Source organism: Diospyros lotus, chromosome 3, assembly GCF_014633365.1.
Source record: "Diospyros lotus cultivar Yz01 chromosome 3, ASM1463336v1, whole genome shotgun sequence".
NCBI lineage: Eukaryota > Viridiplantae > Streptophyta > Magnoliopsida > Ericales > Ebenaceae > Diospyros > Diospyros lotus.
In genome coordinates this window covers 3,032,511-3,045,321 of record NC_068340.1, presented here as the reverse complement: position 1 = coordinate 3,045,321, position 12,811 = coordinate 3,032,511, and the positions used below count along the sequence as shown (strand labels likewise).

General features: G+C 35.8%; 2 protein-coding genes across 2 annotated transcripts; both read left to right on the top strand.

Annotated features, from left to right (window-relative positions):
- The first annotated feature begins 2,717 nt into the window (after window positions 1-2,717).
- On the top strand, window positions 2,718-3,965 carry LOC127797181 (uncharacterized). Its single transcript, XM_052329804.1, has 3 exons — window positions 2,718-3,154; window positions 3,241-3,417; window positions 3,574-3,965. The coding sequence occupies exons 1-3, from the start codon at window positions 3,032-3,034 to the stop codon at window positions 3,787-3,789; spliced, it is 516 nt and encodes a 171-aa protein (XP_052185764.1). The 5' UTR covers window positions 2,718-3,031; the 3' UTR covers window positions 3,790-3,965.
- A 5,666-nt stretch (window positions 3,966-9,631) lies between these two features.
- LOC127796260 (B3 domain-containing transcription factor ABI3-like) lies at window positions 9,632-12,570 on the top strand. The gene is made up of 6 exons (XM_052328314.1): window positions 9,632-11,305; window positions 11,423-11,515; window positions 11,668-11,768; window positions 11,892-11,938; window positions 12,061-12,137; window positions 12,223-12,570. The coding sequence occupies exons 1-6, from the start codon at window positions 9,632-9,634 to the stop codon at window positions 12,250-12,252; spliced, it is 2,022 nt and encodes a 673-aa protein (XP_052184274.1). The 3' UTR covers window positions 12,253-12,570.
- Window positions 12,571-12,811: the final 241 nt, after the last annotated feature.

Sequence of the window (12,811 nt, the reverse complement as noted above, 5' to 3'; positions counted from 1 at the left end):
CGCGCTTGTCGAGAAGAATTTGAAATTTCGCCAAAGGTGAGTGTTCGCCCTCCAACTTTGTTTTGACTTGTGAGTGGTTCTACCCGAAAAGACTTTAAGTGACATGTGAATGGTTTACTGTGAATGTTCATCCCTATGGCTTGGTTTATTATAGTTGTCCAAACAATTATTTACACATGCATTGAATTTCGTACGGTAAATTGCATACATTGAAATGTCGATTTTATGCATGTTATGATTTTTTCGGTATTGGCTTGTTTTGTGTCGTCCATGTAGGACGTGGGTTGGTAACCTGTGACGTAGCCTAGAGTGACAGCACTCGGGATGTGTACCTAGGATTAATGCTAGGTGACCCACTTGGGACGGGGCTAAGACGGACTTCACCCTACGGGACCCAAGTGGTGGGGCTGAGAGTGGACACCACCCTGGTTGTTGGCTCAAGTGGCGGGGCTGCGAGTGGACACCACCCCAGGTTCCTTTGAGCAATAGCATTAATGCCGAGGTGACGTCGATTCCGATGATAGTGCTGATGTGGCACTCTTGGGGCTAGGGTTGCGTTGGGTTTTGGATTGCTTTTGAGTTGGAGCGTAAAGCCTAACAATGACAATGGGGTGATTCCCGGGTTCATATGTCGAGGTTGTCCCTCTTAAGCAGGATTGTTTTGCCAATGGGCCGAAGTGGTTGTGTCGCCTTTAGAGAGATTGCATTTTCCTCAGTTAGGGTTAAGTGCTATGTGAGATTCTCTTAGGCTAGTGCATGTCGGGATTTATCGATTTTGTATATGATTTTTCATATCTGCATGAAAACATTTTTGAACTCTCACTTAGATGATTCAGCATCTAATTTGGACTATGTCCCTGGAATATTCAAACGTTCCAGGTGAAAGCAGTGGCGCCAAGGGAAAGAATATCATCGAGATGTAGCGGCTATGTTTAGTTTTCGTAGGTTTTGTCCATGATTACGATGTTCAGAAGTTATGTAATATTTTGATATTTTCATGTGAAACATCGATTTGGTTATTGTAAAGGAATTGTCGGTTATATATCATTGAGGTTTCGATCTTGCTTCCGCTGATGTGATTGTTGATACCTGTCTTAGTTTATTATTAAATTTTGATATGCTAAGAAGGTACAATCAGGATTGACGGGAAATGATTATGATAAAGGTATATGTATTGAGAGACTTATGTTGTGTGTTCGATATTGAAAAAAAAAAAATATTCCCGAAATCTCGAGTTAATGCTCGTTGTGGGAAAATGGGGCGTTACAACTAGTGCCTGCCCTAGATAGTTCTTACTTTTTTTTTTTTTTTTTTGTGATCACTTGTTGTAGATTTATTGCGAATTCATCATTACTGTCATAAGAGAACATAAAATAACGTGTTATCGCTTATCCTTGTAATTTACTTACATTTAGACTTTTAAATTCTTAAGAATTACATCTTTATCCTCGAATTCTTAAAAGTCTCACTTTAACCTATTTTCAGTGCTAGCTTAAGGTATATGTCAATGAGGCCTATCCTTATGGACCCCTAAAAAGGGGTGCCTAATAAATTTTTTTATCAAGTTCAATAATAAAAATATTTAAATATTTTAACATTAAAAATATTTTTTACCCAAAAGAGGCTCCATTAAATTTTTAATGATAAATATTTTAGTATTAAAAATAGATCTAATAAAATTTTTATATTTTTTATTATTTTTTAAAGGAATTCCAAATTTTAAATGGCTTAGGCCCCCAAATCGGCCCTGCCTATTTTCATACTGTATGGAGCACAATTAAAGTATGAATTATGATAGTATTAAGGAATCCTAACGAGGGGTTTTACTCAAAATTAATAAATGGTCGAAGTGCTTTGCCTTAATGTTCACATAATCAATACAAGCAAAAACAACTCCTTCAAGATAAAATCGTGAAATATATCTTAAAGAGTTTCACCAACTTGCCCATATTCCTGAAATTTATTTCAATTATCTATGCAATCCATTATTAAGATAAAATCGTGTTGTTGCATCTCTAAACATGGCTAACTAAATAATATCTATCGACATTATTAAATCGAACCTAAGAGAAAAATCAAATCGAATTGACCGATTAACCCAAAAAATTTAATTAATTAATAACCAAACTCAAATCATATAAATTGAATTGATTAAACTGAATAAATGTAAAAAAAATTAAAGAAAATTGAAATAACTTATATAAAACACACAAAATCGAAGAAAAATACATCATTTTATAAACATCAAAACATCATTTTAAAATTCGATTAGTTCCGCTCTTCCAACCCAAAAACTGAACCAAAAATCGAAAACCGAACTTGAGAGAAAAATTAACAAAATCAAACCAATACAAAAAAAAAAAAAAAAAATCGAACTGAAAAATTCTATCAGTTCAATTCGATTAGTTCGGCTAAACCGAAAATTTGCTCACCACTATATGTAAACCCCATAAGAAAAAAGTTAAAAATTTTGTGACTAAATTAAATAAAGTTCAGTAAAAATTATTCATCTTTTTGAAGTTAATTTTGGGTAATTAGTATTTAAAATAAAAATAACAAATTTGTAAAAATAAAAGGATAAGATTTGGAGAAATCTATAAATTCACAAATTAAAGCAAAATGTTAACAGTTTATTAATTAAAGTTAATATTTAATTCAATTAAAATTTGTCACCTCACTTGGTCTTGTGTTTGTAGAATGAGACTAAGTTAGTTGGCAATGTAAAATGTCATTCAAATGGAGGACAGGAATCCCGGGAAACAAACAACCAATTCAGCCAAAATACTGGATCACCATCCTCCCCGCAACAGTCCTCGCTTAATTTCTGTATAACCACCACGACAATGGAGAGAAAATTGCAGCCATCTACGCAACACCTCTGAGAACAAAGCCCCTTTTGCTCTACAAATACCAGTGCCAGATCAGTGAAGGCGGCACGGCAACCACCATTCTCTTGAGTCTGATTAACAAAGAGAGACGCGAATTAATTAGCGCTTCTTCACGTCGACGTCCACCGGGACCAAATTAAGAAATGGCGAGCATGGCCCTTAAGACGATCCTCACCAAGTCCCACCACCGCGCCGGAGCAGTCACGGTCCGGAACCACCCATGGAGCTCCAGGGCTTTGGTCTCCTTCACACCCCGGCATTTACAGGTGAAGTTAAGGGTCCCCTGCTCTAATTCCGTTCAGTATTGTTGTTGAACACCACGTGTTTTCTGAAATGTGGATGTGAATTCTAGGCTGGTTTCCGCAACGGAGGCGTGAGTACGCAGGCGTACGACTCGGCTGCTGATGCGGCGAAGCAAGGCGCCAACGACGCGAGGTCCGCCGGCCAAGAAATGAAGAACACGGTGGCCAATGAGGCCCAGTCAGCCGCCCAAGATATCAAGAACAAGGCTGCTTCTGCTGCCGAAGATGTGAGACATTTACTCCCTATAGCATTAACCTCCATTACTTCTTGTTTTCTTCACACACATAACAATCCACATGGGAAAAGAAAACGTCTTTCTAATCAGAATTTTCCAATTATAATTAATCTTTCTACATGGATTCTTTTTTCTGGTATTTACAAGGTGAGCCAAAAGACCCAACAGGCAGCGGGGAAGGTGTCGGAGACGGCGGAGAATTTGACGGAGAAAGCGAAGCAAACGGCGCAAGATGCATGGGATTCAGTGAAGGACGCAACGCAGAAGATCAAGGACACGGTGGCGGGCAAGGCGGAGGAATCGAAAGAGGCCATCAAAGAGAATGCGGAGAAAGTCAAGCGCAGTATGAACACGAAGAATTGATTGATTGATTGATTATTCAGCTTGGCTTGTTGGCCGGCCGGCCGGATTCTTCAAGCTGAAGCGCCGCCACCCTTTTGCACTTTAATTTTTAATTAGGCTGCTGATTTGTTTAATGCTGCGAGTTAATTCAGTATTCTGCAACTGATCATTCCTTTGATTCCTATTTCAAAATCAACTTCTCCTTAACAATTTAGGACCAAAAGTAAATCACAATCAAATCACTAAACACATAAATGAACATAAAAAATTACCAAGTTAAAGATGAAATTTTTTTTTGTTGTTAACTCAAAATTTTTAATTTTTTTTAAAATTTGTTTCAATACATTATGGAATTTATATTTATTTTTAGATTAAATAACTAAATTTTTTTATAATTTTTTATACTAAAAATTATATTTACAAAAAAAAAAAACTCTATATTTTTTTTTATTTACATATTTCCTCCGCGTTTCCATTTTCTATTTTTTAAAAAAATGTTATTTCCTAATTTTCGTTTCATATCGTATCCGTTTAACATTTTCTATCTCTATTTTCATACAACCTAAGTTAAAGAGAATATGTGAATTGGGTGTTTTCTTTTAAGAAATTTTGACTTAAACTTATAATTTTAACTTAAAAAGATTTTAAGATGATCTAAGATGATTTTCAAATATAAAAATAAATGCATACATAGCCAAGAATAGAGATGAGCTTCTTTCAAGCTTACATCCTTTCTCTTTAAAGGAAACTTTGAAAACTCCACTAAATAAAATTTCTACATCTTAATAATATAGATCACTTTTCAAATCGAACCAAGAATAAATTTCTTATAGACAAGAACAAATCCTTTTAAAACTCGGTATATGTTTAAAGTTTTATAAAAGTCTTAATTTATAATTTTCAATTCAAGAAACAAAATGTAGTTAGAGAAAAAGAGAGAACATTTCAAGCAAATGAGATAGCATTCAAGCTCGAAGTGCAATAGGTAAAATATCAACATAAGAATATACCTACAACAAAGAGTCTATGAGAAAGATGATATTATTGTTTGACTTCGTTTGCAATAAAACATATTAGAAAAATTTGGTAATAAATGTTGATTGTTACAAACATCGATAATATCTTCTCTTTTGTGAGTTTGTGAAGAATATGACAACCTATAGACTCTTCTTTAACATATATACACACATTACCTTTATTTAAACTTTTTTCCTATTTATAATGGATCTCTAACCTATAGACATGATAGACTCTCCATTTCCATTCCCTTTATTTAAATTTGACCCATTCCCTTGTTCAATTACACTATTCTTCAATTATTATTATTATTATTTTGTTTAAATTCCCACTTAATTAACTCCTACAAATTAATTATCCCAAAAATTTATAATCAAAATTTCGTAAGATTTTTGGAATGTTAACTAGACTCATATTAGTTCTTTTCTCATACTACAACAAATTTTGAATTAAGAGGCATTTAAAAATACCTTAATAGATAGTTTATTAGAGTATTTTAACTATTATGGCACTAATAATAATGTCTCGTGTAATTGTACTTCAAAAACGTATTGAGACACTTATAAATATCTCAAAAATAACTATAAATTTAAATTTGTTGCAACACTTAAAAATGCCTCAAAAATAATTATAAATTTATTCTTCACATCCCTTTCACAAAGCCTTCTCTTAACTCTAACTACCCCCTTCCCCTCAGCTCGATCCCTGAACCTTTCATTCTTCTTGCACATGCGTGACCACCTAATCTACACATCATTTTATTAATATATATGCATATATTAATTATATAGTTGTTATGGGTAATTTTCAAACCACCTCTTATGGACTAAACTCTACCAAGCAGACCAGCCCAATCTCTCAAAGTCCAATGGGCCTAAGGCCGAGGACACCTCAGCAAGGTCATAGATCGTTGAAATCCGAGCTCTAACAATGAGAGTAAGCGAGCTCCCAGCAAGACTTTTAGCTCGCTGGCCAATCTGATCAGCTCGCAGGACAAAAAGGCCACGTAATAACCCGAGGCAATGTCCACATGCCTTATCTGGAGCAAACCACATCCCTGATAATATGGAATTTATTCCCGATTTTGTGGAGCTGATAAGCATAAATTATCCCCGTGATATTATCTTTCTAAATTTAAAAGTCATCAAAATTGTAAACACCCCACTCTATAAATAGGGGTCGAAAAATCATTATATGGACATGATCAATTACATACTATTACTCTGTCAAAATTATCAGAGAACAGTCGTGGAATAGATATCATTATAGCCAAACCACGTAAAAACTCTCTTACGTATCGTTTGTTATTTGTGCTATTTATTTCTTCTCTTTGCATTCGTTTTTATTTGATCAGTGCGGGCCAACGAATCACGGTCGATCAATTCCGAACGTAGACATTAGTATATCTAAGTGTCATTAGAATTATTCTATTGGAACACTTAAGATTTGTTTATTAGAGCACTTCAGTCTCGTTAGAATTATTTTAATGGGGCATTTTAAAAATTTTGCCCTATTAGATTTGTCTATTAGGGGCACTTCATCGTCGTGCCTCGTTAGAATTATTTTATTGGAGTATTTCTTTAAATTGTGTCTTAAAATGATATTTTATAGGGCACATAGATTTATCTATTAGAGCACTTAATTGTTGTGCCTCATTAGAGTTATTGTATTAGAGCACTTCTTTAGATTGTGTCTTAAAATTGTATTTTAGAGGGTATTTTTAGAAAAATATCCTAAAAAAGATGTCTCAACAAATCATTTTTGTTGTAATGTCACCATTAACACAACCAACTTTAGGGTGCACTCTCTCAAATCTTTCCGACAATCTTGAATTATCTCCATATAAAAATTGGATTGACTTATGTAGTCTCCAATTATTCTAAAAATATATTTGAGATGTTACATTAATAGGAATTTGATTAATTGTACATATGGAGTAAGTACCCCATGAAAGTCATAACAGCATTTCCTACAGTGTAGCATCGACTAATTGTCAATCTTCGAGAATAGAAATGGATCTTTTGGACGACCTTTATTTAAGTTTGTAAAGTTGATGCACATGTGCTAATCTCCATTAGACTTCTTTCACCACCATTTATGTTGCACGGAAACACATTATAGGAGTCGTTTCTCCGTTTCGAAAACGTTTTTAAAACGTTTCCTATTCCCGTTTCAAACCCTATTTATACCTTTTTTTTTTTTAAAAAAAATATCCATTTTCACGTTTTCATTTCTTATCAAAAATGTTTTTCATTTCTGTTTCGTGTAACATAGACCACCACAACATTGGACAACCATTAACAAGCCTTTATAATAAATTAAGTCTTTAAAAGCTTATCAACCTCTTTAGTCATCGCTTCTTACAAATTGGGGGAAACTTTCTTCTCTTCTGCTCTACAAAACAAAATCTTTTATTAATCCATAGCTGATGTACATTTACGCTTGAATCAATCCATAGCTTATGTATTTATTTATAAATATTTATAAATATATGATATATTTACCAAAGGAAAAATCACTTTATTTACTTTGGCGTAAATAAGAAAAACCTATGAATTTTGAATTGATATAGTATTTTACATCTTTCAGCATAAAATTTTAGGAATTGTTCTTTTTAGTATTTCATTTTTCAATATTGTGTTTTGAATTCATTTTTAATTTTGTATTTTGAGTGTCTCTTGATATTGTTAAAAATGCGTTCTTTTTGTCTTTATCGTTTTTCACATTTTGAAATTTTTGAGTGTGTTTGTGATGAAAAATAGGCAAAACGACTTTTTATTATTTTGATTTTTTTTTACAATTTTTTTTTTTATTTTTGAAAATACCAAACTAAACACATTTTTACTATTTAAGAAAATTGAAAATAACAAAGAGAAGAGGGCTTTATCTTTTTTGTCCCCTAAATATTAAAAAAGTAAAGAATTATTTTCTTAAAAAATATTTTACACCACAAGAAAGGGAATAAATTAAAATTCCTAAATTTTATAACCCACCGGTCATAAGCTTATTCACACACGACACACATAGACAAGTAGAAATATGATGCCCTCGGATATAAATAGAGCAGTTGAATGATCAATATATCAATATTAATTCGGTGAGTTGTGACTTTGATTCTCGTTATGTGTAAGGATTAAAGATTCAACTTATAATTTATTTATTATTAAATAAATATATGATATTTAATACAATGGCTTGATCTCTATCCGCTTGTTACTAAGCTTTTGGTAGCGCCGTATCTAATTTCGTTCAGTCTTCACTCGCACTCCGCATGATCGACACGTAATTTTTTCAATAATAATAATAACAAATAAAACAACTCAGCGGTAACTCTAAGAGGATAATCGTTTCCATCTTTGGATCTCTAATGTTGCTTGTACACCTGTGACTGATCCAACGGCAGATCTGCGTCTCAGCTCCGCGGGCTCCACTAACGTCACATCCACAACGTGGCAAGACGTCATACGACAGAAGACACCACCGTTGCCTAGACGCACGTGAAAATTCCCATCCCATCCGAACCACCTCGCTGTCACGTACGGAAGATCCGCTGCACTGGTAACTTCGAGCTCCAATCGACGTGGCACAATCCAATTCGTCCTTCACGTGAATTTCCCCGGCAATGCTTCTCCGCGGCGTGGGGGTAAAAAGCCAGTGGTTTCGGGTTTGGTCCAACGTCAGCAAAGTCGAACCACCCACGTAGAAGCCAACAAAGGAACCACGCCGTTTCGACGACCACGAGTCCAGACAAAGGGCGTGCGAAGAAATAAAGGCATCGGGAGTTGTTCTGTGGTTACTCTCAGTGTGAGTTTCGAATATTAAATTATTTTATTTGTGAAAATCACTCGATCGGTGTTATGGTGTTAAAATAAAGTGGTGGATATGGGGTTTTAACCTATATATATATATATAAGTAATATCAAGATGATAAAATTCTATTTTTAAATAGTAGGTATGACTCAAATCGAACATTTTTTAGTGATAGAGAATCCTTTTGATAACACATAAATAAATTATTCTAGTAATTATCTCACATTTCTTTATTATTTGAGAAAAAAAAAAGAAATAAGGCCTTCGATTTGATCTCTCTCTAGAAAATAAAAGATATATATATATATATTTTTTAATCTCCCTAAAAAGCATGTTCTTTGCACCGCTTGGCGACACCATTCAAGTTGGAGCGCATGGCCACTAGCGTACAATCAGGGGAAGGGTAAAGAAACTAGCGGCGCAAGCCTTTGGTTTTGGGTTGCCTTCTTCTTTTTCTTTTCCTCTTCTTCCTCCTTTCTCCCCCCCTCCCCCTCTCTCTCTTTCTCTCTCTCTCTTTCGTAATGATAAGAACCAAAAATATAGGTTCAAAATCATCCCACAAAACAAAAGGCCGAAGGTGTGAGCAAAAACTAGAAAAAGAGCAAGCGGTGTTGGTGGCAATTGTCCGTTTTCGGTCGACGTTGTCAACACCGAAACGCCTCATCTTTTCCTTCGAGCAATACCCTATCAATTTTATCCTTGGAGTTTCGATGCCCTATGATCTTGTAAGAAGATTATGATAATTCAGCTTGCAAATTCTCTTTTAACATTTAATGTCATTCCTTGGTTGCTCTTTATGGTATGAAGGATGGGGTAAGTGTAATAAAGTATATTAATTAGAGGGGAGAAGTCGTTCTTTGATGGTTATGGAAGTCGATGTTTAGATATATATCAAATGTTTTATGTTGATACTTGGATGGGCGATTTGATGGCTAGAGATAAGTGAAATTTTCTCTTTCTTCTCTGTCTTTCTAAAATTATATATCTAGTGCTAAAAACCCTAGAAGAGTTTCGACCACCAAGCTTTTTCTAAGAGATGGCCTCTAGGATTTATAATCAAAGTTTCCAACAAGCAAAGACTAGTGATGGGTTAGCAAAAATAGTGGGGTTGAGGCCTACTAACACTGGCCATAGTATAGTGAAGGACAAGAAAACGATGGCAATTGTTGAGAGAAAGGCTAGGCTTGAAAACCAGAAGCAAGATCTGATCGACAAATCTTCCGTTTATAATTGTGATGAGTTCCCTGCCCTCCCAGAGTTTCCTTGTATGTCGTCATCTTCATCGTCTTCATCAATCCCAATGGTCGCGAAGCCAATTGCATCATCTTCACAGTCTTCCACGGCGACATCTTCTTCTTCAGTAGCTCCTTGGGATCCCATGAGCAAAACAAACCAAAACCAACATGATGTCTCGTCGTTGTCGCCCCCTGCGTTATCGTCCACGGTGTCTTTGGAAGAGGCCCTTCTACACATGCCAAAGAATGGCATTGACAACAACAATTGCATGAATGTGATGGATGATTTGGGGTGCATCAATTTGTTTGATTCAATAGAGTTTTGGGATCCTTCTTCAATTCTTAGAACTGAAGAATTTCATCAAGATCATTTCTCACAATTTCAGCAGCGTCAAGTAGAGATTCAACAATCATATGATCAAGCTCAAAAAAATGATGATCAATATGTTGCTCAAAACAACAACGAAGAGATCCAATGCCAGAAACATCTCAATGAATTGGGGATGATGTTCTATGAGTGGTTAAAAGCCAACAAAGAGCACATTTCACCAGAAGACATGAGGTCAATAAAGATCAAGGAAGAAACTATCAAGTGTGCTTATAAGCATTTGGGAGAAACACAAGACGGAAAAAAGCAATTGGTGAAACTCATTCTAGATTGGGTCCAACAGTGCCAACTCCATAAGAAGCCACAAAGAGAGTCAACTCCGCAGTTGATCCCTTCCCAGTACCAAGCACCTACTTTTCATCAAAACCCTAACCCTAATTTGAGTTGCAATGGTTTCCAACCTGAGATGAACCCTTCTTTAATGCCTTCACCATGGTTATCGCAACAACCACCTTCTTGTGTCACTAGCCCTGAAGCCATCGTGGTGGCACCACCGGCTTTTCCTCCAATGGGCGAATATAGCAGAGGTGGTGCCCCACTATGTTGCTGCGGAACTCCTGTTTGTCTAAAGCAAAACTTAAATGGCCAGTCTAATTATCAACATTCGACAGAATATCAAACGCCGGTTGCTCCCCAAACACGACCTCCATCGCATTTTGCAACGGTGTCTCAATGTAATTCACTTCCTGAGAACAACAATAATGTTGCTCCAATTATGGCTCCCCCCCAAAGTTTTGTCGAAAATGGGAATCAACATCCAAGTTATCAGGGCAATTGTGAGCAGTTGGCAGGGATGGGTTCTTCAGCGACTAAAGAAGCAAGGAAGAAGAGAATGGCGCGGCAAAAGCGGTTTGTCACACACCCTCGACATTACTATCATCGTAGCAATCAAAATCTAAGTGTAAACCAACACTCAAGTCATGGCAATGGAGCTCAAGCCAATTTGGCCAATTGGGTTCATCGATTGCCTAAAGTTACTACTCATGCTTCCTCAAAAGTGCTTGTGGTGTCAGATGTCAACCTGCCTAATCAACCACACCTAGCTCAAAATCAGCAACAACACCAAGCTTTGCCTGAAAAGCGACTAGTGAGACTCACAAACCTTGAATGTCATCCCTACTTAAGTTAACCAGAGATTAACCAATTCTTCTTTGATATGTCATGAGGGATACTTTTCATGAGGTTGATATCTATGTTTGTACAGGGCTTCAAAGGTGAGAACAACTTGAAATTTCTGCTGCAGAAGGTGTTAAAGCAAAGCGATGTTGGTAGCCTAGGAAGGATTGTGTTGCCTAAGGTACATTCTCGCTCAATCTTCCTTCATTATGGATGTCTATTTCGCAATACATTGATTAGTGAAAATTATATATATAGCAATATACATATATATTGCTGAATTTAGGGTTTAAGGTTGTAATTGTTATTGTTGAAAATGGATGTGTATGTCAGAGAGATGCAGAAATCCATCTTCCACTGCTGGAGGCAAGAGATGGAATTACCATTGCCATGGAAGACATTGGACTCTCTCGGGTCTGGAGCATACGCTACCGGTATGTATGTATGTATGTATGCCAAAGCAATAAATTTCTTAAACGCCATTGAGTTCTCATCTGTAATTAACCAGTGTACTGCCTAAAGTTTGTGTCTATAATCTTAATTTTGTGACGTTCCAGCTTCTGGCCCAACAACAAAAGCAGGATGTACATCCTGGAAAATACAGGTATGAAATCAAATGCATGTTTAGGGTTCACCTAGCAAAAAAGGAAGAAAATAAAGATCAGGGTTCAGGCTTCTCCAAAATGATATATCTTACATGTATCAACTACTGGTTGTTTGTTTCAGCTGACTTCATCCGGGAAAACGGACTCCAGGCAGGAGATTTCATAGTTCTATACTCGGATGTCAAGTCTAGGAAATATGTATGTCTACATTCTAGTCTCTATATATCCACATACATACATACACACACTTTGTTGTAATGAACCCATTTGATGAATTGAACAGCTGATAAGAGGAGTGAAGGTTCGGCCATGACTGAAACCATCTGAGGCCAGGAAGCCATACAGAAACCTGCAAATAGCATCCCCAGGAGAAAAGAGTGGCTCCCCCTCTCAACAATCTCTGGAAGACTAAAGTTGAACAGGACAGACCTTAATTTCGCTGCAATATTTCTCCACCAATCTCTCCATATATAAACATTGGCATATACGGTAGGACAATTGAATGGTTAGGATCTTTTGGTTTTGTATATGCTTTTAGTATGTATCTATGCAAGTTATAAGACTATAAAGGGCATTGTCCCGATCGATGAATTTGAACTATATATGCTTGTAGGGTATTCTGTGTTGGGAGTTTCTGAACCATTTCATGGCATTTTATGATAAATATTCTGGTCATATATGCTTGTTGACATGCAACTTTTGTAGAATATAAGTCTGCATTTATACATTGAATAATAGATGTCTATCTGCAAATGTAAATGAATCGGTCATTTCCAGAAGTTCTAGCAATTAATTTGGCATTTTAACTATTGATTTTGAATCATAATGGTAGAGTGCCTGCATATATTCGTGTTACAGGTTATGACTAATCA